This window comes from Mangifera indica, chromosome 15 (genome assembly GCF_011075055.1).
Source record: "Mangifera indica cultivar Alphonso chromosome 15, CATAS_Mindica_2.1, whole genome shotgun sequence".
NCBI classification, from domain to species: domain Eukaryota; kingdom Viridiplantae; phylum Streptophyta; class Magnoliopsida; order Sapindales; family Anacardiaceae; genus Mangifera; species Mangifera indica.
In genome coordinates this window covers 7308621-7336584 of record NC_058151.1, presented here as the reverse complement: position 1 = coordinate 7336584, position 27964 = coordinate 7308621, and the positions used below count along the sequence as shown (strand labels likewise).

The 27964-nt window shown below is 34.9% G+C and overlaps 1 protein-coding gene, 1 non-coding gene and 1 pseudogene across 2 annotated transcripts; 1 reads left to right on the top strand and 2 right to left on the bottom strand.

Moving 5' to 3' along the window:
- Positions 1–9354: 9354 nt before the first annotated feature.
- On the bottom strand, positions 9355–20926 carry LOC123198103 (annotated as a pseudogene).
- Positions 20927–26319: 5393 nt separating this feature from the next.
- On the bottom strand, positions 26320–27378 carry LOC123198100. The gene has a single exon (XM_044612685.1). The coding sequence runs from the start codon at positions 27376–27378 to the stop codon at positions 26320–26322; it is 1059 nt and encodes a 352-aa protein (XP_044468620.1).
- LOC123198452 lies at positions 26885–26991 on the top strand. The gene has a single exon (XR_006498034.1). It is a non-coding gene; the product is annotated as a small nucleolar RNA R71 (small nucleolar RNA).
- Positions 27379–27964: the final 586 nt, after the last annotated feature.

Here is a 27964-nt window from a genome sequence, read left to right as displayed (position 1 = left end):
TTAACCCCTAAATTATTATCAAATATCCAAATGTCCCTTTTACATAACAAACAAACTAGATTTAATAAATAAAATTAAGTTTTAAGTTAAAATTCGTATAAATACATTTTTCTCATAAATTGATTTTTTGATTTGAATTTAAAAATATGAATTTTTTCCTTCCAAACGAATAGTATTAAATATTAAGTGAAAATGAGAGTGAGAGTGAGAGTGAGTATTTGAATGATATAAGAAAAGTAGTAAGTGAGGGGTTTATATAGATGTGATGAATGATAGTTTTGGTATTTTAAAAAATATTTAAGATATTTTTACTTGAAAGTTTGAAATGTAGACATTTTTGCTTAATAAAAGGCAAAATAGTCAATTACTTTAATTGCCCTTTATTTTATCTAACTCTTTGTTAATTAGTGTAATGTAAGTATATGATTTGTTGGCGTTGGGTAAGGATGGACGCACATGGTGAGGTGACCCTATTTAATGAAAAAATTCTTCATTTGTTTTTTATGATAATATTATATTAATTTTATTTTGAATTTACCTTTCGAATATTTAATTAAGTGCAAAATTTTCCATTATATATATATATATATTGTTAGGAATGATTCTCATAAGGTTAATATTAGTAAAATGAGAACAATATTTTTGAGTATACTATACTATTACATATAAAAAGCTACTAGAAATTTTGTTTTATTACATTCATAAATTTTAACACTGAATAAAAAGAGAAAAAATAAAAATAGTGTTATATAGAAATAGATATGCTATGGCAAAAATAGTCAAAACACATGCCTAGTGTTGAGATAGTCAGAAAGAAATCCTCCAAGCCAAGCCCCTTAATTGATTAACAAATTGGAAATGGCCACGTTAATTTGTTGGGGGTGGGACTGTGAAAGTCAATCTGCGTTTGATTGAAAGCCAAGCCTCTTAGGATGTCTAATTCATTTTTTTACTTGGGAAGAAGAAGAAGAGGAAAATCAAATTCATGAGACGCATTCCACTTCCAGTGGCAGTGCGGTAGCCCAGAAACATTTCAGTTGATAACTCAACTCTGCTTTCACTTCTTTCGTGCTTATTGTAATTTCCTAGTTTGTTTCTGCGGATTTTTGTCTCTGTACGGAAAAGAAAAGAGAATCTGCAAATTGATTGCAGCCTCAACACTAGATAAATTACTCTAAAATTAAAAAACTTGACCCACCCAGAGCATTCAATTTTTACTTTTACTTTGAGCTTGAGTTTGAATTCTTCACTAATGTCATGATAAACCCCACAAAGCATTGAATTGAAGCAACTGCACAGAAGGATCTGAATCCAATCACAGCGCCAACTGCATCCTTGACAATTTAATTCTCTATATTTCAGGGAAATTATAAAAAATAGGCAAAAGTAAGGGGGTTTAAGCGAAATTGCCCAAAAAATTCAGATTAAAGCAAAAATGCCCAACATTTGTGAAATGTCGAAACTGCCCATATATAAACCCAACAAATTTCCACTGTCCCCACTGTGAAATCACTGTTCAAAAACAGGGGAAAATTCGAAATTTTCCCCTGTCCCACTATCATCGCACTGTCGGTCGGATTTCCGGCAATTTTCGTGGTTTTCGGCAACTGAAAATCGCATACCACATTAGAATATCTTCCGTCATCTTGTTTGAATCAATTTATTGTTCATATTATTGAGATTTGAGTGAGATTTTGTGGTTTAGGGTTTAGGGTTTAGGGTTTCGATTTTGAACAATGCTTGAAATGTTTTGATTCTTGGTCATTTTCGTTGAATTGGTTGAGGGGTTTTGTGTTATAGCCTACGTAGATTTGATTTGTGTTGAAATTGGAGGCCGAAACGACGAATTTTTGGCTGAAAATTTGTTCCGAAGCTATCGGCAGTCGACAGTGGGAACAGTGTTTCCCACTGTGGAACGATTTCTCCCACTGTTGACAGTGGGTTAGGGGTTTAATTAGCCTTTTTCAAAAAATCAGGGAGTTGTGTGAGTGTCCTGAATCCACTGTGGAGTTTTTTGAAATTTGCCACATCACAGTGGGTTGTTACAGTGAATATCATGTGTTGGGGGAAAATTTGCTTTTTTTAAAACTGCAGGGGTGCTAAGAGACTAGAAAATTACTAAGGGGCCAGGGAAAATATTGGACCTGTTATAATAGAAATTTTTTTAGGGGGTAAATTGAAAATTTTCTTATATCGGGTTTCTCAACGTGTAGTTTTCGAATTTTATATCCGTTTTTTCTGATTTAGGGTTTTTCCATATGTAGTTTTCGAGTTTGAGGTTCGGTTTTTTCGGATTTTGTGTTTTTTGGGCACATTTAATGATGTGTTTTTTTACCGTTTTAGAATATATCGATTCGTATTTTCCAGATTTTCGAAGATTTTTTCAATTCTTGCCATTCTAGGGTATTTCAACTTTTAGAATTCGAATTTCAGTTTCGTTTCTTCGAATTTCAGTTTTGTTTCTTTGAATTTCACCGTTTTAGGATATATCGACTCATATTTTCCAGATTTCTGAAAATTTTTTCGAATCTTGCCATTCTAAGGTATTTCAACTTTTAGAATTCGAATTTCAGTTTCGTTTTTTTGAATTTCACCATTTTAGGATATATCGACTCGTATTTTCTAGATTTCTGAAGAATTTTTCGATTCTTGCCATTCTAGGATATTTGAACTTTTAGAATCCGAATTTCGGTTTCGTTTTTTTAAATTTCACCGTTTTAGGATATATCGACTTGTATTTTCCAGATTTCTAAAGAATTTTTCGATTCTTGCCATTCTAGGGTATTTCAACTTTTAGAATCCGAATTTCGGTTCCGTTTTTTTGAATTTCACCATTTTAGGATATATCGACTCGTATTTTCCAGATTTTCAAAGAATTTTTTGATTCTTGCCATTCTAGGGTATTTCAACTTTTAGAATTTGAATTTCGGTTCCGTTTTTTTGAATTTCACAATTTTAGGATATATCGAATCGTATTTTCTAGATTTTCGAAGAATTTTTCGATTCTTGCCATTCTAGGGTATTTCAACTTTTAGAATTCGAATTTCAGTTTCGTTTTTTCGAATTTCACCATTTTAGGATATATCGACTCGTTTTTTCCAGATTTCTGAAGAATTTTTCGATTCTTGCCATTCTAAGGTATTTCAACCTTTATAATTCGAATTTCAGTTCTGTTTTTTCGAATCTCACCGTTTTAGGATATATCGACTCGTATTTTCAAGATTTTTGAAGAATTTTTTGATTCTTGCCATTCTAGGGTATTTCAATTTTTAGAATTCGAATTTCAATTTCGTTTTTTTGAATTTCACCGTTTTAGGATATATCGACTCGTATTTTCCATATTTCTGATGAATTTATCGATTGTTGCCATTCTAGGGTATTTCAACTTTTAGAATTCAAATTTTAATTCCGTTTTTTTGAATTACATCGTTTTAAGATACCGAAATATTATTTTTTACCTTTTGTCATTTCCTTTTTTATTGTTTTCTATTTTTCATCTTTTTATGTGCGTATGTGTATGATGTACTTTATAAAAAATTATTTCTGATTTGAGTGATGTTACTATCAAATGTTAGATGAAATAAAGAAATACTGAAACAACTATTCTAACAAATATAAAATGAAGAAATAATTTGTACTAAAGTTATTATATCACATATCAATACAATTACATATTTGAAACAGTAATAAAAATACATCGGTTACATGTAACTGAAGTACAACAATGATGAATCATATAACTAACAAAACTGATTCCACTGAATGTCAAGATTTTGTCCTTTTGCCTTTTTTAGATGAACGCTGCAGAGCGGATGTCGGCACGGGTGCTGGGCTTTTAAATTGGGTTCGTACGTGTCCTGGTTCATGACAATGACTACAAATCCTCGGTGTCACATTTTCTCCCTGCGAGGGACGTCGATTTCTGTTGGAGGGATGACCTGGACAACGACTATCGAGGAGGGGGGCAGAATAACCATTCCTTCTGGTGAGTGCAACCAATCAGATTGATTTTCAAGAAGATTGACAGGTTCCTGATATATTGCACAGTAGATATCAGTCTGAAAGAATGGATGAACCCATGCATTGACATTCGTGAGCCTCATATGTCGTGCAACGACGATGGCATGCTTGCACGGAATACATGAGAGCTGAAACTTTCTACATGTGTAGGACATTTCACCGAAGTCTACAATACCCATGAATCCATCAAAACCGATAACCTGATACCGAGTCTATGTAATCGGTCAAACCTCCAAACGTGCAGACTTTGATAAACGATTGCTGATCTTCTTCTCCACCCAAGGGGTGACAAAGTTAGGACATTCGTCTATAATTTGAAAAAATATTAACAACACATTTGGTAATATCCAAAACTAAGGGTAAAAAGTACACGAGATAAAACATTTAATTAATAACGATTTGATACTTACTTGCATGGTTTATTCTCTCGTAAAACCACGTTGCATGGTACCACGAATGAACTCCAAGAGCATTGTGATGGGTAGGCCTCGTGCATGTCTGACAAGGGCATTAAATGACTCAACAATGTTAGTGGTCATGATGTTGTAACGATACCCTAGAAAGTACGCTCTACTCCAACGCTCAAATCCGACAGCACGTAGATAAACTCCAGCTTGAGGGTTCATTGAGTCAAAAGATTGCATCATCACCCCAAATTCTGATTCTGTGTATGATTTTGCGGCTTTCCACTATGCCCCCATAACCTGTAAGATGAAAAAAATTATGATAACTGATTATAATTAAAATGTATGAAAAGGATAAACTTTTACAATTTTAATTACTTGTTTAAAACACTATACCTTTGAGTCTCGTTTATACTTTGTCTGCATGTTACACAGAAGATGATGACAACAGTATTCATGGTGGACATCTGGAAAGACTTCAGCTATTGCCGAGTATATAACATGATATCGATTTGAGATTATTGCCAACTCAAATAAGTCATGAATACATTCTTTAATCCTCCGAAGAAACCAACACCACGTGTCATGATCTTTTTTTTTATCGACACCGAAACCAATGGGATATATCTGGTTATTACCATCAAGAGCCACTGCAATGAATAAATGCCCCAGATATCAACCTTTAAGGAATGCAACATCAATGCAAATAACCGGACAGAGATATTCTCTGAATGCATGAATGGAACATCTAATGCCATGAAAAAATTCTTAAATCGATGGTCATCATCCGTTTCAATAGCAGTAATGGTGCCCGGATTAGTACACTGTAGATTGTAGCAATAATCTGGTAAAAACATAAATGATTCCTCCGATGAACCCCTCAATGAATTTATTGCCCAGTTTCTTGCTCGCTAAGCCTGTGAGTATGAAATATAAATTTTATATCGGTCGGCGATGTCTACAATTATTTCTTTAGGCCGATAAATGCGATCAATCATTACAAACTTTGATCTTATTAATTGACCTAAAGCTCGGGCCCTAGCTTGTTTGTGGTGTGGGTAGGATTCATAAAGTTGATCCCCCACACTTCACCAACTGTGGATTTGGTTGCATGTATATACCACTCACAATTTTCAGCCTTGCATTTAATTTCTCACCGTTTCTTGTCAGACTTTTTTACACCGAATTGAAATCCTTTAAGTAAGGTGAATTGCTTCACAACGTCTTTCAATTGAACTTTATTATGAAAAATATCATCAACCTTTACACCATTCTCCTCTCGGATCGATCTGGAACCACTTGATGATGTTAATGGTTGTGGAGGAAAATCAAAAAGCCACCTAAATGGATCAGTGGGGGCATTGTCAAAAAATGGCCCAGAATAATTTTCACCACCTGAAATTGGATCTTCAAGCTGCAAACTATCCATACCCTCGATAACTGATGTCATATTCTCAGGCTCTACATCTTCTGAAGGAATATCGAACATATCATTTCCATCAAAGTCACCCCAGTTCGGAACTATATTTTTTTCTCCATGAGCCCATGAGTTTGCAATGTACAACGGGTTATTACTGAAATCAATCAACTTTTCCAAATCGTATTCTTTTTTGACCTCACTATTTTCTTCTTCATCTTCATCTCCATCTTCATCTTCTTCCTTCTACCCTTCAATTGGGGTACATGTAACAAAAACAGGAATACATTCCAGTAAGTACTGGGACATATCAATAAGACCCTAGACATCTTCATCATTTTGGATCTATACGGGGCAGTCGAACTCAATTTTTCTTGGCTTCATTGATAGTTGAAGGTAGTTTTTCATTGGATCAATACTGCAAAACTCCTTCAAAAGCTCAATAAATCCCTCGAATGTTGTTTCATAAGGGATTTTAATCAATTGTTTGGCTCCTCCAACATATTTCATTGTGTTGTTGCCACCTTGAATCCATTCTCCCTGGTAACGAACCGATGCATAACCATCCATTTTCATTATCAATCCTTCAATGACAAGTTTTTGAAAATAATTATTCATTTATAATAAAACAATCTGTAATAACTATGTAAAACAGTCGAACAATTATTAATATAAAAAAACTCCTCATATTTTTTTAATATTTTATTTAACCCATTATAATTATTTAACAATTTATATAATACCCTCGTATGTTATCTTATATCAAAATGCATCTATATGTTCTTAACGTTCCATTTAAAACGTTTTTATAATATCTATACTTTGAAATAGATATTCAAATTCTATACTTTAAAATGTCAATAATCAAAAATTTCTTCAGAAATCTGAAAAATACGAGTCGATATATCATAAAACGGTGATTTTTGAAAAAATAGAACTAAAATTCGAATTCTAAAAGTTGAAATACCTTAGAATGGCAAGAATCAAAAAATTCTTCAAAAATCTGAAAAATACGAGTCGATATATCCTAAAACGGTGAAATTTGAAAAAACAGAACCGAAATTCAGATTCTAAAAGTTGAAATATCCTATAATGGCAAGAATCAAAAAATTCTTCAGAAATCTAGAAAATACGAGTCGATATATCCTAAAATGGTGAAATTCAAAAAAATGGAATCGAAATTCAGATTCTAAAAGTTGAAATACCCTAGAATGGGAAGAATCGAAAAATTCTTCAGAAATTTAGAAAATACGAGTCGATATATCCTAAAATGATGAAATTCGAAAAAACGGAACTGAAATTCGGATTCTAAAAGTTGAAATACCTTATAATGGCAAGAATCGAAAAATTCTTCAAAAATCTGAAAAATACGAGTCGATATATCCTAAAACAGTGAAATTGGAAAAAACAAAACTGAAATTCGAATTCTAAAAGTTGAAATACCGTAGAATGACAACAATCGAAATTTTTTTCAGAAATCTAAAAAATACGAGTCGATATATCCTAAAACGGTGAAATTCGATAAAACGGAACCGAAATTCAGAATCTAAAAGTTGAAATACCCTAGAATGGCATGAATCAAAAAATTCTTTAGAAATCTGGAAAATACGAGTCGATATATCCTAAAACGGTGAAATTCGAAAAAACGAAACTGAAATTCTAATTCTAAAAGTTGAAATACCGTAGAATGGCAACAATCGAAAAAATTTTTAGAAATCTGTAAAATACGAGTCGATATATCCTAAAACGGTGAAATTTGAAAAAACCAAAAATTTCATTTATAATGCTCCTATAATGTTTAATATCAAAATGCCCCCCAATTTTAATAACATTTCATTTGACCCCTCAATTATCTCTTTCTTTATTTAACACCCTTGTATGTTGTCTTGTATCAAAGCAATACCTATCTCCTTTATATTGTATAATATCAAAAAAACCCCATATTTATCTAAAATTGCATTTAACCCCCCATATTTGTCTAACATTGCACTTAACCCCTATATTATGACATATTAACTAGACTTAACAAATAAAATTAAGTTTTAGGCTAAGATTGGCATAAATACCTTTTTTTGATGAATAGTCTTTTTTTCGAGTTGAATTCAGAAGGCCAAACGACTATTTCCCACCCAAGGTTTGATGTTTTCTCAAATGTCCCCCTTTTAACTATGAAAACACCAAACACCCACCCATGGCCGGTTAGATTTAATAAAACCCTAACGCCTAAAAATTTTATCTCTTTTTGCCCCCCTAAACTTTAAAAACTAAAATTTTCTCTCAGCTTAAGTTTTAAAAAATGGCAGTTTTCACCCTTTAACTATAGAAACACCAAACACCCACCCATGACCGGTTAGATTTAACAAAACCCTAATGGTGGTAAGGGTAAAATTGTCATTTTCACTATAATATTAAAAATAAACTAAAATTGAATCTAATTTTCCCCCCTAAACTTTAAAAACTAAAATTTTCCCCCAACCTGAGTTTTAAAAAATGACAGTTTCACCCTAGGGTTTGGTTTTAAAATCTCCGACGATCGTTTCGGCTCCATTGCCAACGACCTCTCCCTCCCGAAGTAGCCTCTCCTTCCGGCGAATGTTTTCCTCCCATTTGGAGGCTCGATCGGCTTCGTCTTCGCCTTCGTCTAGGAAGACAAAGAACTTCGTCTTCCCCGACGAATTTTTTCGTCTCCCAAGGCGAAGACGAAGCCGATCGAGCCTCCAAATGGGAGGAAAGCATTCACCGGAAGGAGAGGCTGCTTCGGGAGGGAGAGGTCGTCAGCAATGGAGTTGGAACGGTCGCTGGAGATTTTAAAACTAAACCCTAGGGTGAAACTGTCATTTTTTAAAACTCAGGTTGGGGGAAAATTTTAGTTTTTAAAGTTTAGGGGGGAAAATTAGATTCAATTTTAGTTTATTTTTAATATTATAGTGAAAATGACAATTTTACCCTTACCACCATTAGGGTTTTGTTAAATCTAACCGGTCATGGGTGGGTGTTTGGTGTTTCTATAGTTAAAGGGTGAAAACTTGAGAAAACATCAAACCTTGGGTGGGAAATAGTCGTTTGGCCAATTCAGAAATACGAACTTCTTCCGTCCGAATGAATCCCTACTAATTGATCTTGAATAAAAATAAGAGTGAGAGTGAGTGTTTGAGTTATATGAGAAGTGTGTATAATAAAAGTGAGTGAGGAGGGTTTATATAAATGAGGGGAAGGGTAATTTTGACATTTTAGAAAAAGTTATGAAATAAAGAACTATCAAAATGCCCCTTAATTCTAATATAATTTCATTTAACCCCTCATAGTGAGTGAGGAGGGTTTATATAAATGAGGAGAAGAGTAATTTTGACATTTTAGAAAAAGTCATGGACATTTTTGCTTAGAAATAGTGAATTTGGGCATTTTTGCTTGAAAATAGTGATTTTGGGCATTTTTGCTTAGTGGGAGGGCATTTTGGCCATTTTTTATAATTTCCCATAATTTTACAAGTTACAATAACAGAAATGTTGTAAACTACTGTGTTCCACCAACTAAGTACAGCTTTTGACTATCACTTATCATGTCTACATCAAGAATGTTACAAGCATCTTCTGATAATATACAACTATCACTCGGAAAACCTAGTTGTTCCACAGAGATTTGATAAGCTCTTCAATGGTACCCGGAATCCATAACACAATTCCACGTCTTTTATGCACACTAGTATCCCATGGGTGGAAAAGGTACATACTGCATTTCCTCGACAGTTTTCTATCTGCACTAGTCAACAGAAATTCTATTATAAACTTCCAAAGTCACAACTAAAGAGAACTACTGCAACCAGCTGTCTTAATTAACCTTACAAATAAAAAATTGCCATGCTGAATTCCCAAATACCTTTTGTTAATACTCAAAGATCCTCAAATTTTCTTATGCATTAACTAAATTAGAAATTACACTCACTTGCCGTAAGACCTTACAACTTCCATTGTCAAAAAGTTGTTAACATACTAAATAGCCGGCTCCAAGGGGAGGTTGGGACCAAATGTTGTAACTCCTCAAGGAAGTGACGGAGGAAAGAAGAAAGAAATGGACAGGAGCAAAAACACTGAAGAGGGATTTGAAAGGTTAGAAAATAAAAAAAGACAGGAAGAAACTCCCAATTTCATTATTTTTATAGCAAAGTATGTTTCTGAACAGGAAGGAATCCAAATCAAACAAACACAAAAGAAAAAAAAAACCTACCTCTAGTAATCCAATCAACCTTACACATCAAATCAAAACCCACTCAAATAAGTAAAACTAAAAATCCCTAAACTAAAATAATTCCTGAATATTCCTAACATATTTCTGCATCTACAAGATTTTGATCAATATTAAGGGTGGGCCTATATGAAGCCCTATACAGACACAAGTGTGTTGTATTATACAACGAAACATAGTAGCTCATGCGAACCTTGACGATTTGACGTAAGACCCAATGCCTAAGAAGATACTTCCCTAGGACTGAATCGGTTTCGTCACTGAATGACCCTTGACCCGAATCGATATGGAATCGTACGAACCTTATAATCATAATGGTGAACAACACAAGACAAGACTTGGTAAGTTCAAAGAATTGATAGTTTTCATTAGTAAATGAAATTGTGCAAAAGTCGGCCAAAGATCCATTCATTATGAAAATTTTAGTTTTTATAGCACAATGTCAATTTAATCATAAACTACCCATGGCCCAATAGACCTTCAAACTTCCCAAGCCCATTACTTAATTAACCACCCAAAACACTAATTAAATTAAAAGAAAATGTGTCAATTGGGCTTAATATAGTCTAACCCGGTCACAAACAAGGTTAAAATCATAAAAACCAAAAACCCTAAATTTGGGTAAACTAAAACTACATAATATAGACTGAAATGGTTTTATTTGGGCCTCCAAATTGGGCACAATTGGCAAAGCTGGTTGTTGTTATAGAGCTTAAAACGAGCTTCGCGCTGATATATTACAGACCCCGTAACTCCTCATGGATCAAACGTTATGGTCATTCAAAGTCTATCTGCGCATAAGCTCGGGCCTGAATCAAGTTAACATGTCTGTTGGCTCCTTCAAGCATCCAATCATCCTTGAGTGAGTTAGTTTTAGTCTCTAAGCCCTCCACGAGCCTAACTAAAGTCTGTTGCATCTTCTTAGCTCTTCTCCTCGTAATTGGCCCAACAGGAATGTGTAGCAGATCTACTTGATGACTCGATGCTTCTACAATGCCTCTCTCAGTAGCATTAGCATTTCAGCCTACAACAACAAATGCAATATTACAATATCTCGACTGGTTGAAATATTTAACCACTTTTCTAGATGACAAACATCCAAAATATGACTTATTCCAATGAGGGTTTGAGCAAAAAACTTCCACTACTCCTAGAAAAACAAATATACTCCTGTTCTAACTCAGGTGAAACTTCTTGAAAACATTCAAACAAATACTAAGCAGATATATATTTTCTGGACCGAGCCAAGAGAGGGAAGAGAACATTGCTCTTAAAAATCCCTGCCAGTTCATGTGCAGAAACTCTCTTGTTTGCTCGATATGACAAAATGTAATTAGTAAAACAAAATTGCACACTGAAGTGAAATTTAAAATATACAGTGAGCCGCAAACTTTCATTATCATTTTATTTCTAAAAAAATTCTCTATACAAAGTAAAGCAAGTAGTTTGGCAAGCATTTTCACTAATATGTATTTTAAAGTTCAATTGACAAAATAGAAACATTTAACAGAGGTTTGGGTGCAATACCTAGCATGCCTTCAGAGCGATGAGGAAATTCTGACAACTGAGAGGATTTTGCATCTTCCAGTAGTTTGATCAAATTCTTGTTTCGATACCTCCGACGGGTTGGATTAGAGCCAAGTTTGAGCTCCCCTAAACTCAAGTTCGGTTCGATTTGCATGAAACTGAGTTCGAGCTTGAGCTCGGGCTCATCGAGCTCACTTCAAATCAGTTCAAGCTCGACTCGTTTCAAAAGAGCTGAGCTCAAGCTTGAGCTCGAATCGAGCTTTTAATTAGTTTGTTATTAAAACGACACCTTTTAATACATATTAGTCAAAACAATGTCGTTTTGTATAAAAAATTTTAGCTTATGAGCTTGACAAGTTAAATATCCCAAAGCTCGAGCTCGAACTCAGAAATGTTAAATTTTCAGGCTCAAGCTCGTTTCAGACTTATTCAAACCGAATTCAAACAAGTTTGGTTTGAATCCAGTTTTATCTCTGACTTTCATCAAGAGGGGTGTTTTCCCATCAACAGAGTGCAGATGTATGAATGATATAATCATTGGAATAACAAAAGATATTATTAAATGAGCATGAAAGTTGTTCTTTTCTCAGTTGTCAAAGTTGTATAAGATATAGATATCTCTCTTTCATTGTTTATCGCTCCCTCGCCAGACGTAAGAGCATATTAGAACACCAAAAGTCATGTCAAATAATATAAAACAAATCCAAATAGAATCCAAAATAAATTGTGGTGGTAGACTGAATCGCTGGATATAGATGATCCGAAATAAAAAAACTTTGTGAAACTCAGTGTTCATGAAAAATATATATTCATGTTTTAGAAGAGCACAGATTTCTCACAAACTTTTAGCATCTATGCGAGGAATCAAAGTTCCAATATTATTTTAAATTTTAATGTCTGCAGAACCCGCCATGAGGCTAATATAGAGTCAAATAAAAAGGAATTATGCATTTCCAGCTAGGCGTAGGGATTAAGTGCACATAACCCCGTCATTAATTTACTAGAATGTATGTATCAATATCTTGTAAGCAAGAATAAATCTACTGTGCCTGCCATTGTAAAAACACTGGCCCCAGCCTCTAACAGCAACTTTGCCATCAGATATAATCCCTCTGAGGCAGCTACATGAAGTGGGGTTCTATGGTCATAATCTTTGCAATTTGGATCAATGCCATTGGACAAAACTCTTTTAAGGAAGTCTGTATACCCCTTAACAACAGCGTTGCAGAGAAAACTACCAGCATCATCTATACTCAAGGAGGCCCCTTCATTAACAAGAAATGAGGCAACTTGATCATTTCCATTTTTTAAGGCTTCTAGTAAGGGTGTGTTCCCAAATTTATCTATAAAAAAAAAATTGAATTATTGACACAGGTTAATATGAAATGACTGACACAGAAAACTTTGAATAGAGTCAAGTGGGATGAAATTACCACAAACAAAATTACCTTTTATGTTAATGTCTACTCCTCCTTGAATAAGGAAAATCGCAATGTCTTCGTATCCTCTTCATGCTGCAAGATGCTGTCAGTAAAAAAAAAAAAATCCATTAAACTGAAAATTTTAGTTGAAAACTTTGCAACAAAAGTGGCACAAATGATAAGAGCATGTTTCTTCAGTAAGTCCTACACTAGAACATGAAGAAACAAACCGTGATGCTCACAATGTATGCAATTACAATAAATGTCACCAAAGCTCCCTTCCTTGCCCTTTCTCGCTCTTTTGCTTGTGAATGAGATTAGTAAAAAGACCCTAACCTAATTGGAAACTGTTCAACAATTATGTAAGAAAACTTTACTCTACAATTAATACAATGGCATCATTATGGCTGATCTATCCTGATCTGTAAATTGGTCTTTTCAATGTTGAGGAAGATTCCACAGTTGGCCTGTCGTGAACTTTACCAAGTTCCTAACCATTTGAGGAAAGAAGTGAACTTTACATGATAGGCCAAGTCCTTTGTGTTGGGAATGCCCTTGAATTTAGAAATCAATGTTTCAATTCTATTTAACATAAGCAAAACAGCAGAAAGTTTTTCATTGGTGTGTCACATCTGCCACAAGACCTGTCCATGGGCTAATTTGACATGGCCAGTCTGTGCTATTTCATAGCCTATCAGGCCTGCTGCAAAACTAATGCCCAGGACATGACCCAAGCCTCTTTGGTTGTGCCTTTGTGCGCTTTTTTGTGGCTTGATTCGTCAAAAATTAAATTTTTATTTTTTTTAAGTGTTTTAATTTTTGTAAATTTTGTCAAGTTCAGGTCAAATAATAGGCTTTAGCTGTAGGTCCAGACACAGCACACCTTAAAAGTGGGCCTTAACATGGTCCACAATTTTGCAAGCCATGCCCCATTGGGCCGTGTTGGCCTACAAGCCGGCATGGCCCATTGCCAAGTCCATCTGCCACTATTGAAAGAATGGAAACTGAAATTGATATAGCTGCCAATCTAGAATCTGTTCTTGGAGTCTGAGGAGAGTATAAATGTCAAATCCACTTCAAGACAGCTAAGACACCCGAAGATGGATAGGCACATAGGTTAGGTTAGGTGGTGAATGTGACTATTCCAACAAAGCGGCATTACCTTATCTACATACTGAAGGAAGATAATTTATTATATACATTGGTGAAACAGATTATGGTTTCCTCTCATAAGTCTTTAACACTTCTATCCAACATAAACTGTTCGTCTTTCATTTATTTTGCTTCTGTTGAGTAGACCATGTTTTCCTATCATAAGTAGACATGAGAAGAAAAATAAAAGCACGCTATGAATGCCAAACAGCAATAAGAAATTTTACAGAGCTAAATGAAGTAGAAAAAAAACCATCAATTAATGAAAGAAAGAAAGATTTTTAGCAAATGCAACCAGCACCAAACAGACCAGTATATTTGGTAAACACACTTCAGACGCAGTGTGAATCTGAAAATTTCAAAAGCAAATACATACCAAAGGTGACCGCCCATCAAAATCTGTCTTGTTGGGATCTGCTTCAGCCTGAATAAAGCCTTTTAGCTGTTACAGATCTCCATGATAAGTTGCACTATTCACCCTCAACGCAAGTTCTGCTTCACGCTTGGTAATGTGCAATATGATGTCTAACTCCAGTTGTTTAATATGAACATTGGAATATTTACCCTGCAAGTTTATATTGAAAACATAGTATAGAAAATGACATATACTGAGCTTGAAGTGAAGTATATTTTGCACATTCACTTCTAGCCGTTACAGCCACACATAAAAGTAACTTTATCAGGAGCATTAAACGTTTCAACATCGCGAGGTTGGCCAATATTTTCCTCCCATCATAGAAATATATCTCAAGGATATTGGTAAAAGACTGCTTATCGATCCGCAGAACCCTACATAGTTCACAAACCCAAACAGTGTGAGGCTGAGGAATGTTGCAAAGAATAGAAATCTCACCAAAGGGGCTCTCAGGTACTAAATATGAAACGGCATTTTCCATTGCATCTTTCCCAACACCAACCTCCTCCTGCAGAAGGATAGTTTTTCTAGAGTTAAATAATTTATTGTAGATAATAGTGGGATCTACATATTAAAGAAACTGCTAAAAGAAACAATCACGATAACCGTATTGTTTTAAACCAAAAAAAAAAAATTGTTGGATGCTCTTTGTGTGTTCATACTGCATAAAAACATTTGACTGCTTACACATAATCGACACAGAATTAAAAATTCATTGTCTCAACTTTGTTCTAATTTGACTACTTTCACAAAAGTCAATGGACTAAAACTAAAACAAGGATATATGGATACATATAGGAATTTTTCAAGAGGCATATATATGTTGAAAGCAATCCATCAAGGTGAAAGTCACTCATATAATGTCATAACATTAACTGTGTCATATTTTTATTTATTAAGGTCATATTGTTATTTTTACTTCCAGCGAAAATTGAACCTTATATTATAATTAATGTGTCTACCATGAATTAAATGAATTCACACCATGCATTTATTGAGTTGATTTGGTGAAAAGCCACCAGATATATAATAAAAAGTAAATTTTTATTTATTTATCACAAATTTAAAGATAACCAATAAGTTTATAATGAAACATTAACATGTAAATAACTCAATTTTTAATTATTGATATTTAGTAGTTTTCATTTACAAAATTTAAAAGTAAAATTTTGTCTAACTATTTTAAAATAAAAAATTAAATGGGTTATTCCATACTATCAATATACAATTTTTTTGTAACATACAATTAGATATACAATAAAACTATTGTAACAATCACAGTTACGTCTGAAAGGTAAGATAGTTTATTTATGTAAATTGTGGTGTTCAAAAAGTCAAATTATGCTTTTCGGGTGGCACACAACCGTGTGTGGGGCAGGCCATGGTCGTATGTCCTTACCACGTCAACCAGGTAAGCTGATTTTATGCAGAATTAAAAATTTAAGTGACACACGACGTGTGCCTCGACACACGCCCATGTGTCTGAAGTGCAGAATCAGGTTATAAATAAACATGTAGCTGCGATTTTGGGGAGAGTTTTCTTATAACCATAATCACCCGAAAACACTAAGAAAGTGAAAGAGGGAGAGAGTCTGACATGCCGATTATCATGCAGCATCTCCGACAAGATTTCTCTAGCGACGTGGTGACGAGGAAACTAGAGAGAAAGAGGCTTATGTGACTGACATTTTTGCGACAATCAAAGGTATGTGGGCCTGACCATCTCTGTTCTTTGATTAATGGCAGTACAAATAGGCATGTTTAATGTGTGTATATACTGGTCATGCGTTCTTGATGATCTTGGTGGTTATATTAAATCCTTAGGAAGTTTTGAGACATGTTAAAGATTCTTGACAGTTAGATTATTGTGATTGTTATATGATTGTTATTGAAGCTGTTGAATTGGTATAATATAATAAACATTTATAGATTGATGTAGTGGCTTGAGTAAACCAAAGTCTTACAGGCTAGTTGGTTTTTTCATTATGCTTTAAAGAACTCGATAAAGGCTAGGCGTAGTTGATGAGACATATGGGTTGAATCTCGTGTCTTGTTAATCTTTGATGCCTAAAAAAGGTTGTTAGCAATTGAGAAAAGGGTGTAAGTACTGTCGAAAGGCTCTGAATGAGAGAAGATGCATAGAAACCAAAGTAGGGATCAAAATTTGGTCATCTCGGTCTGATGCCTACGTTTGCCACGAGATCATGTTGTATGGGACATAGGTCCATGTTCGCAAACTTCAGGCTCTAGAGTGAGTTTTCCCCAGTGTTCTGGTAGTCATCAAACATCGTGGATTAGTTAACGAGCATCCATGGTATGTAGACACCCTATGTATAGTTGTGGTGTAGCAGAATAGTCAGTAAATTGACCAAACTATCCCTGGGAAAAAACTTAGTTGAGAAGCTTATAGAAAAGAACAATAAAGTAGTAGTTGATGGATACACGACTGTGTAGAACAAGCTACAGCTCATGTATTCGTGAACAGTAGTACATAAGTAGTTACCACAGGGAAAGTTAGCTGCGTGTGAATAGTAGCTAGACACATGCCCGTGTGCAAGTATACACACACTTAGTGTATAGGGCAGAGAGAGAAAATGACTAAGAAACTAGACTAAAGAGATAAGGATCATCCCAAGAGATAGATTAAACTTTTAGGTTACATATTAGTACCTTCTAAGCCTACCAATTAAGATATAAAAAGGCATGAGCTAGTAGTTAGATGGAAGCCAAGGGGAATTGAAGTTAGTTAGGGCTCAAAATGTAAGCATGCTAGACACCATAGGATTGTTACGAGGGGGCATTGTGAGTATACATTTCCAACACCACTTGCAGTAGGGTTGATCCATAGTATGGTACTTGCTCGCAATAGAGTCCGATTAAAGTACAATAGATGTTAGACAATAAGAGATAACTCAAATGGCCAACGTGTCAAATCTCTGTATTTGATTCAAACTGATTAGCCTAATATTCACTTGCACTATAGCTTCCAGTTTTAAATGTTTTCACCGACTGTAGTAATGTCACACTAGAGAGAAATCCAAGGGAATGGTTTCTTAGTGACCAAAAAAGGACATAATTTGACTTGAGAGTTGAGATAAATACCAATTAGCCCTAAAGTATAGTATGAACAACGATATTGTAATCAAGACCTGTCATCATTTCATAGGGAGTTTGATGCCAACTCCAAATAACAGAGTTTAGGGTCGAGGGCATTTTGGAGAAATCCAAAAATTATATACTAGTTAGAGTCAATTACTTACTAAGTATTTTGTCACTCATTTCCTTTATTTTGAATATGCAGGTAAAGGTGATTGTGACGACTGTGAGATGAGTGGTGGTCAAAAAGCATAGAGCTAGGCATTTTCGTCATTTCAACATTTATCAAACTTTCATTTGTTTTCAACTTTATTTTAGTTGATTTGTTACGCTATGCACTTTTATGGGTTTTGGTTTGATGAACATCTTTTGTTGCACTTCCAAACTTATTTTCAATAAGGGTATTTAAGTAATTTTTGCCAATTTTAATAAAGAAGTTTTATTCAATTATTTACTAGCTTTTATTGTTTTAGAACAAATGAAATGTTCATAATAGTCAATCTGGTAAATCTTCCTTTGGAGGGTAGTATTTATAGAGAAGGGTGTTAAAACTATGCATACCCACTTAAAGTATATAGTACATATTTGATGTATGTTATTATGTAATTAGATAATTTAGAATTAAGAATAAAATAACATTCACATATGATGACACTTATAAGTGTGTATCCATTCATTTATTTAAAGTGGGTACACATAATATTGCTATTAGATATACCTTAATTATTTTAAAATGTAAATCTATGTATTCAGAGCTACACCAGATGTCGATCAAATAAAAGGATCGCTCCAATTGACTAGTTAATAAATATTAAAAGTATTATTCAAAACAATTTTGGATAATTAATTATTAAATATATAATTCCAATTAATTTAATACATAAATAAACTTGGTCTGATGGCATAAACACATTAGATTAACGGAAGAGCCGTCAGGTTAAAAATCCTTTGAGCTGTTGTATATTTGGTTCCCCCTGGTGAAGAAGACGTAACTTTCTTTTTATACCTATCACTAAACCCTATTTTCTGTTTTTCTTTTTTTTTTTTTTTTTAATTTACGCCCAGTAATTATGGGCACCAATTATGACCATAAGACTGCCCATAATTACTCTCTGCCTCTTGATGTAAACCCTTCTCATTTGCTTCTTTAAGCTTCCATTTTCACTCTAAAAAGGGCTTGAATGACTCTAAATCATCTACAAATATAATTCAAAGAACAAAATAAGATCAAGCCATCAAGATTAAATAAAACTTAAAGAATTTGACAAAATGGACCAAAATTCACTTTAAAACTATACTATTATAACCCTATTTGTGTGTATAAAATACACACATCAAACTCCCCCAAACTTAAGAACTTGCTTGTCCTCAAGCAAAAAGGAACAAAAGTGAAACAAAAGGGAAAATTGAAAGGATCAATAGGGTTTAGGTAATTGAATTCTTAAAGTGACCTTAATGCAATCGAAAGCCAAAACTTGCTCTTCAAAAGCCCTAAGTGCAAGAGACACTCTATCTCGGATCCAAAGAAAACAAGAGTCACAAAAATCAAACTGAAAATGTATGCAATGATCAGTCTCACCAAAACTGTTGCACTTCAGATAGGCATATACGTACTTAGCAATCTTCATGATCTCTAAATAAAGTCAACCAAGTCCCATAGGCAAAATCAAACAACCTATCTCCACTAATGAAGGTGCAATGCAATTCAAAAGGATCAATAGGTCTTTATTTAGGTTGTAACGTGGCTAAGGGTATGGGTTCAAGAATAAAAGGATAAATGAGTTGACAAGTGAACATGAGTATACTATTAATGAGGAAGTAAAGATCTACATGATTACAAAATAAAGAAAAGGGAAGAAATGTGAATATAAATTGCACTAATAATATGTGAAGAGATTTTTTTTTCCTTTTTTTTTTATTCTTTTTTGTTTTTTTTTTGTTTTTTGCTGCATGTATGAATATATATAATTCTCTCAAAATCCCCCAAACTTATTTCTTTGTACATGGGGCATATAGAATGATAATGCCATGAGTTTCTCATTTTTCTTTATTCTTCCTTTTCAATTGATCTTAAAAAAAAAAAACACATGCAAATCCACTCATCTCATCAATAATATAACTCATGTAAAGGGTAGGTTTAATATATTTATTAGCTAGGTGGGTGATTAAGGGTTAAAACAAAGAAAATGAAAAAGGTTGTAAATAAAACACAAATAAAAAAATGGCTCAATGGGCTAACAAGAGATTAAATATTTATAAAGGGTAGCTAAGGGAATAAGGCAATTTGGGGTATACAAAGAATCAAAGAAATGCCTATATCATATCCTTATCAATGCATGCAACTTTTATTTCGCCTCGAAAGATTGAGTGACAAGTTCTAGAACTCGTGAGACACTAGAAAATATGTCTAAGCACGAATAAGCCCCCTCTAAGTAAGCAAAACAATTTTGAAAAAGATGACCACATGCACAACAAACTCTGAACGACAAATGCAACAATCGTAACTCTATCACCAATCATGAAGTCTCAACACTCTTTGCCTTTTGCGAACAAAAAGTGGGTTCGATTGCCAAAGGTGCTCTAATCATTCAAATCACCTAAAAATATTTTCACAAATGTGTCTTTTAAGGTACTAAAAGTGAATTTGCAAAATTTAGTCCAAAATCAAAGAAGGGATAAACAAATGTGGGCTTAATTTAAAACTGAAAATAAAAACTGCATAAAACTAAACCTAATCTAAGAATTGAAAATGAAATTGCAAAATTAACAGTAAAGACTCCCCCCACACTTAAGACAAACATTGTCCTCAATGTTTATTCAACATGTATTAAAGAAAACATAACTAAGCATGGATAAGAGAAGAAGAAAAAGATGAAAACTCCCTGGCTCAGGAGAAGCTCATGTGATGAAATTGGATGAAAATGCAAACATTGTCCCTGCTCATTTGATCGGTATCAGAAAATTGCAAAGAGCGGGGGAAGAGTAACAAAGGTCCAGAGCTGGCTCGAGATGCCCGAGGAGTACGTTGCACTGCTGTAGGACGTGATTTGTGTTCCTGCTGCTTCCTTTTGGGCTTCGATGCATTTTTAGATGTCTTCGGAGCTGAACGAGGAGGTGACGGTGATGCTGTGTCGCTGGTCCTCGGAGAAGATGATGATGGTGCTGTTGAAGACAAATTGCTCGGACATTCATATGGCCTCTTTTTGTTAGAAATGCATTTAATTCGACCCATTTTGGAACGAAAAATTCGTTCCATGTAGACTGAAGAAAAATTTGGAACTGTTTTGGAAAGAAATGTGAAGAAAAATTAGACTTGGATGCGTGGCATTAGTGTGAGGAAGAAATAAAATTGGAAGAAGCTGGAAAGCTGCCGAATTGAAGATAGAAAAGAAAATTGGGCTGCCACGTTGGCAATTTTCAAAAGAAATTGTGAGGCTGACGAATTGGAGAAGTGAAATTGGAAATGGGGCTGACGCGTTTTGGAGCTGACGCGTTTGATGTGCTTTGCTTCCAGTTGACGCGTTGATTTTTGCTTGAGATGGATGAAGTGGTGGGGCTGAAATTTGGAAGAGGAAATGAGAGCAGAAAAAGGGTTATGGTCGGGAGAATGGGGAAGAAATGTGCGGCGCTGAACTGGGAGAAGTGAAATAAAATTAGGGTTTCAAATATATATATATACAGAAAAAAATAAAATAAAATAAAATAAAATAAAATAATATATATATAATAAGCATAAAAGAAAATAATAATAATAATAATAAATAAAATAAAATAAAATAAAGTAAAAGGCAAAATAAAATAAAAGTAAAAAAAAAAAAAATGAAAGATGAGCAACCAAAGACACTTTTTCTCATTTTTTTTTTCCGGAGGCCAATTATGGGCATTCTTATGCCCATATTTGCTGCCCATAAACACTGCTCCTCATTTCTTCCTCATTTTTTTCCAGAGGCCAATTATGGGCACTCTTATGCCCATATTTGCTGCCTATAAACACTGCTCTCTTCAGCTCAAAATAGGATTTATGAGGAAATTCAAATTTCACACTCTTCATCAACCAATTCAACACCACAAAGAAATCACAAAATCCAATTAATGCAATCAATGGTAAGAACACAATTAATCAAACAAATCACAACCAATGAAAACATCAAATTGAGCAAAATCTAATTGTACCCCCCTTTTAACTTGAAAATACTCTTCATGTCCATACTTGTACTCCAATTGCTAGACATTCCAAAATCAACCTAAAATAAACAAAAAAAACAATTTTAAACTAAATGTGGGGAAAATTATTTATCAATAAACTAAAAGAAAATTCTTTAAGAGAAGAAAAACTTGGGTTGCCTCCCAAGAGCGCTAATTTATGGTCCTTAGCTTGACCAATTGTGAGACTTAAGTTGGGGGATTGGACAAGGGTTGAGACGCCTCCACTTTCACTTGGTCACCAACAAAATATGGCTTCAACCTCTGCCCATTGACCTTAAATGTTCCAGAATTTTCACTTCACACCTCAACGGCTCCATGAGGAAATACCTTTAAGATTTTAAAAGGACCGGACCACCTTGACTTAAGTTTTCCTGGGAAAAGCTTCAGTCTTGAGTTGAAAAGCAACACTTGATCACCTTCTTTGAAGTCTTTCTTTAGAATATGCTTATCATGCCACCTTTTGGTTCTTTCCTTGTATATTTTGGCATTCTCATAGGCATCCAATCTAAACTCTTCTAACTCATCTAGTTGGAGGAGACGTTTTTCACCGGCTCTCTTTAAATCAAAGTTCAGAAACTTAGTAGCCCAATAAGCTCGATGCTCTAGCTCTACTGGAAGATGACAAGACTTACCATAAATAAGGCGGAAAGGGGATGTACCAATGGGAGTTTTAAAGGTTGTGCGGTATGCCCAAAGTGCATCGTCCAATCTCAAACTCCAATCTTTCCTTGAAGCACTTACGGTTTTCTCAAGTATGCTCTTGATTGCCTTATTAGAAATCTCAACTTGCCCGCTAGTTTGAGGGTGGTATGGAGTTGCAACCTTATGGGTAACTCCGTATTTCTTTAATAATTTCCCAAATAGGTGATTACAAAAGTGAGAACCACCATCACTAATAATAGCTCTTGGAGTCCCAAATCTTGCGAAGATATATTTCTTTAAGAACCTCACCACAAGCCTAGCATCATTGGATGGACTTGCTAATGCCTCAACCCATTTAGAAACATAATCTACAGCAACTAAGATATATTTATTCCCATAAGACGTAGGAAATGGCCCCATGAAGTCAATGCCCCACACATCAAAAATTTCAATCTCAAGTATACTGTTCAAAGGCATTTCATTCCTCCTTGAAATGTTTCCAGTTCTTTGGCACCTATCACATGTTAAAACAAATTTCCTCGCATCTTGAAAAAGAGTTGGCCAATAAAACCCACTTTGGAGCACCTTAGCTGCTGTCTTGGTGGCACTAAAATGACCTCCACATTCAAGAGAATGACAGTGGGTTAGAACACTTTCCATCTCATCTTGTGGTAAGCATCGTCGCACAATCCCATCAAAACATCTTTTGTAAAGCAGTGGCTCTTCCCAATAGTAGTTTTTCACCTCCCACAAGAACTTTTTCTTTTGTTGGTGATTCATCTCTGGAGGTAATACACCACACACAAGATAATTCACATAATCTGCATACCATGGTACTACCCAATGAGATATCTCTAAAAGTTGTTCATTTGGGAAAGAGTCATCAATAGGTAGACTTTTGTCAAAACCTCCACACTTATCTTGCTCCAAACGGGACAAATGATCAGCAACAACATTTTCTGTCCCTTTTTTATCTTTTATCTCTAAGTCAAACTCTTGAAGAAGCAATATCCACCTAATCAACCTCGGTTTTGCATCTTTCTTACTTAGGAGATATTTAATGGCTGAATGATCTGTGTAGACTATGACCTTAGACCCTACTAAATAAGACCTAAACTTATCAAAAGCAAACACAACTGCAAGAAGTTCTTTCTCAGTGGTGGCATAATTGACTTGTGCTTCATTCAAAGTGTGACTGGCATAGTAAATTGCATAAACCTTTTTGTCTTTCTTTTGCCCCAAAACTGCCCCTACAGCGAAATCACTAGCATCACACATTACTTCAAAAGGTAAACTCCAGTCTGGTGGTTGCATAATGGGAGCTGAAATCAATGCTTCCTTTAACCTGCAAAAAGAATCAAGACAATGTTGGTCAAAGTTAAAAGGAATATCTTTAGCAAGTAAATTTGACAAAGGTTTAGCAATTTTAGAAAAATCTTGAATGAAACGCCTATAAAACCCAGCATGGCCAAGAAAACTTCGAACTCCTTTTACTGATGTTGGTGGGGGCATCTTCTCAATTACTTCAACTTTTGCTTTATCTACCTCAATCCCCCTTTGTGAGACTCTATGCCCAAGAACTATCCCTTCTTTCACCATAAAATGGCATTTCTCCCAATTAAGCACTAAATTGACTTTTTCGCACCTCTGCAAAACCTTAGATAAGTTAAGCAAACAATTATCAAAGGATGTTCCATACACAGAAAAATCATCCATAAACACTTCCATAATTCGCTCAACAAAATCAGAAAATATAGACATCATACATCTTTGAAAGGTAGCTGGTGCATTGCAAAGACCAAAAGGCATACGCCTATAGGCAAATGTGCCATAAGGGCATGTGAAGGTGGTCTTTTCCTGGTCTTCTAGGTGAATGGGGATTTGAAAGAATCTCGAATACCCATCTAGATAGCAAAAATAAGAATAGTTTGCTAGTCTCTCCAAAACTTGATCAATAAAAGGAAGGGAAAAGTGATCCTTACTGGTGGCACTATTAAGCTTTCTATAATCAATACACATCCTCCACCCTGTGACTGTCCTAGTTGGTATTAAATCATTATTCTCATTCTTGACAACAGTCATACCCCCTTTCTTTGGTACCACATGTACTGGACTTACCCATGAGCTATCAGAAATGGGATAGATAATCCCTGCATCCAACAATTTAATGACTTCATTTCTCACTACCTCTTTCATGATAGGATTCAATTTTCTTTGATGTTCAATGGTAGGTTTGAAATCATCAAGCATATGGATGCGATGCATGCAAATGGTAGGGCTTATTCCTTTGATATCATGAATGTTATAGCCAATGATTCTTCTATATGCTCTAAGTTCCCTAAGCAACTTATCTTCTTGTTCATCATTTAATTCAGCATTTATAATCACAGGATAAGTAGAATTAGGGCCAAGAAAAGCATACCTCAAATTAGCAGGAAGTGGTTTAAGATCTACCTTAGGTGCATCTTCCGCTTTAAGAGAAAGAAGAGAATGGTTACCTGTCTCGAGTTTTTCATACTTGAAATTCAGAATGGGAGCAACCTTAGGATTTGCTTCCATAAGCTGAGCACAAGCTGCAATTTCCATATATTCATCTTTGACCGAAGCTCCGTGAATAATGCACGACTCGAGTGGATCCTCAGGGTATTTCTTGATAAAGACTTCTTTCACGCAATCATTAATAATGTCAACCCTACAACAAGAATTCACAATATTAGGTTGCTTTGACATTTGAAAAATATTAAACTCTACTTTTTCATCTCCAATCTCAAAAGTGAGTTTTCCATTTTTAACGTCAATGATTGCTCCTGCTGTGGCTAAGAATGGTCTTCCCAGAGTAAGAGGAACTTGAATATCCTCTTCCATTTCCAAAACCACAAAGTCTACGGGGATATAAAATTTTCCCACTTTAATTGGCACGTTTTCCATTATCCTTGTAGGATACTTTATGGATCTATCCGCCAATTGCAGGGTCACTGTTGTAGGTTTTAATTCTCCAAGCTCCAATCTCCTGCAAATAGATAAAGACATTAGACTTATACTTGCACCAAGATCACATAAAGCTTTTTCGAAAGATTCTTTACCAACTACACAAGGAATAGAAAAACTCCCTGGATCCTTAAGCTTTGGTGGCAGCTTATTTTGTAAAATAGCACTGCATTCCTCTGAAAGAGCCACCGTTTCAAATTCTTCAAGTTTCCTTTTATTTGAGAGGATATCTTTGAGAAACTTGGCATACGCTGGCATTTGAGTTATAGCCTCCATAAAAGGAACATTGAGATGTATCTGTTTGAAAACATCCAAAAACTTTCCAAACTGTTGATCAAGCTTTGCCTTTTGGAACCTTTGAGGGAAAGGCAAAGGTGTTGAATATGTTTTGGATGGAACTTGCTTTTCAGGGGCTTCTTGGATATTTACCTCAACCTTTTTCTTCAATGTATCTTCTTCACTAGACTTTTCAACATCTTTTTGCTCATCAAGCTCATTTTTAACCTTGCCTATAGGTTCAGCTAATTGTTTACCACTCCTGGTGACAATTGCCTTACAATGCTCCCTTGGATTTTGAGGTTGGCTAGGTAGCTTTCCCATTTCCCTAGAATTGGAAGTACTTGCTTGTTGGCCCAATTGTACTTCAAGCATCTTATTATGTGTGGCTAATTGATCCACCTTAGTAGTAAGTTGTCTAATCGCTTCATCTTGAGCATCGCCTTTTTGTTTTTGGGCAAGAATGAAATTCTCCATCATCAATTCCAGATTTGATTTTTGCTCTTGAGGAGGCTAAGGATGGTGTAAAGGTTGGGGGTTAGTGTTTCTAGCTTGGAATCCTGGAGGTGGCTGCTTAAAATTCTGGTTTGGGTTAGAAGTATTGGCTTGGTTTGACCATGCAAAGTTTGGGTGGTTCCTCCAACCTGGGTTATATGTATTTGAGTAAGGATTACCCTGTCCCCTTTGGTTGTAATTGAGAAAATTCACTTGCTCATTTGTAAGCTCATGTGCATAGTGGGTACCCATTTGGCATTCAAAGCTCGCATGATCTCCTCCACAATTCTCACAACTAGAAGTTCTTACAACCTTCATATCTAATCTCTCCAATTTCTTTGTCAATGCATCCAACTTAGCATTCACCATAGTAATTCCATCCACTTCATGTACTCCCAAATGTCTTCTTTGACTAGCTCTATCATTAGGCCATCGACAACTGTTGGAAGCCATTTCTTCAATCAAGTGCAAAGCCATGTCAGATGTTTTACCCATTAATGACCCATTAGCAGCTGCATCCAAAATACTTTTCAACGAGTGAGAAAGACCATTATAGAAAGTTTGAACAACTAGCCAGTCAGGCAAACCATGATGGGGACATTGTCTCTGTAGATCTTTGAACCTTTCCCAAGCTTCATATAAAGACTCATCATCCCTTTGGCAAAAAGTGGCAATCTCATTTCTCAATTTAACCGTTTTACCAGGAGGAAAATATTTTGCAAGGAAAGCTTCAGAAAGTGCTTGCCAAGTAGTGAATGCACCAGGTGCCCTAGAATCCAACCAAGATGTTGCCCTATCCTTCAAAGAAAATGGAAATAGCCTCAATTTGATTGCATCTTCAGAAACCCCATTCATTTTGAAGGTGTCACATATCTGAGAGAAACGTGACAAGTGGACATGTGGATCTTCATTTTCTAACCCTCCAAATTGGTTTTGTTGCACCATCTGAACAATAGAAGGTTTAATCTCAAAATTGTTAGCACCCACAGCGGGCCTCACTACACTAGAATAACCATCATGTGCAGTAGGTATAGCATAATCACGAAGAGCTCGCTGATTGTTGATGTTCTCTTCCATGGCAACTTTTTGTCTTACTCGTCTCTCTCTTTTATGTCTTCTAAAGGTTCTCTCAATTTCTGGGTCAAAATCCAATAATTCTGGATTTTGAGATCTGGTCATAAACCAATAAAGTACCTACAAAGAAAGAACAAAGACAACTAGAAATCAAATAGAACAAAAATAAAATAAAACAAAATAAAACTCTAGTCTAGCCAAACTACAAATTATACTAATATCAACAAAGCACCAATCCCCGGCAACGGCGCCAAAAACTTATTGCCTTTGGCTCGCAAGTATACGAGTCAATCAAGTAATATAGAAAGATGTCGGTCCCACAGAGATTGGTTGTTGAATACTAGTTTGTTTTGTAATTTAAATTAGCTAAAGAAATAAAAATGCTATGGATTGGGATTGAATTAAAAACAATAAAATAAAGCGACTAACTAAATAGAAATTATCAAAGGAAAATAATTACCTAACAAATTATAAGTGAAATACCAATTATAAAGAAGCCTAGGGTTTATGATTTCACTATCAATTACTCAAAAATCAGTAACGAATCCAATTAAAATCAATGATAAGATGAATTGTTGATGGTTGATTA

Excerpts from the sequence above, each read along its gene's own strand:
- LOC123198100 (XM_044612685.1), bottom strand. The coding sequence starts at position 27,378 with ATGGAAGAGAACATCAACAATCAGCGAGCTCTTCGTGATTATGCTATA.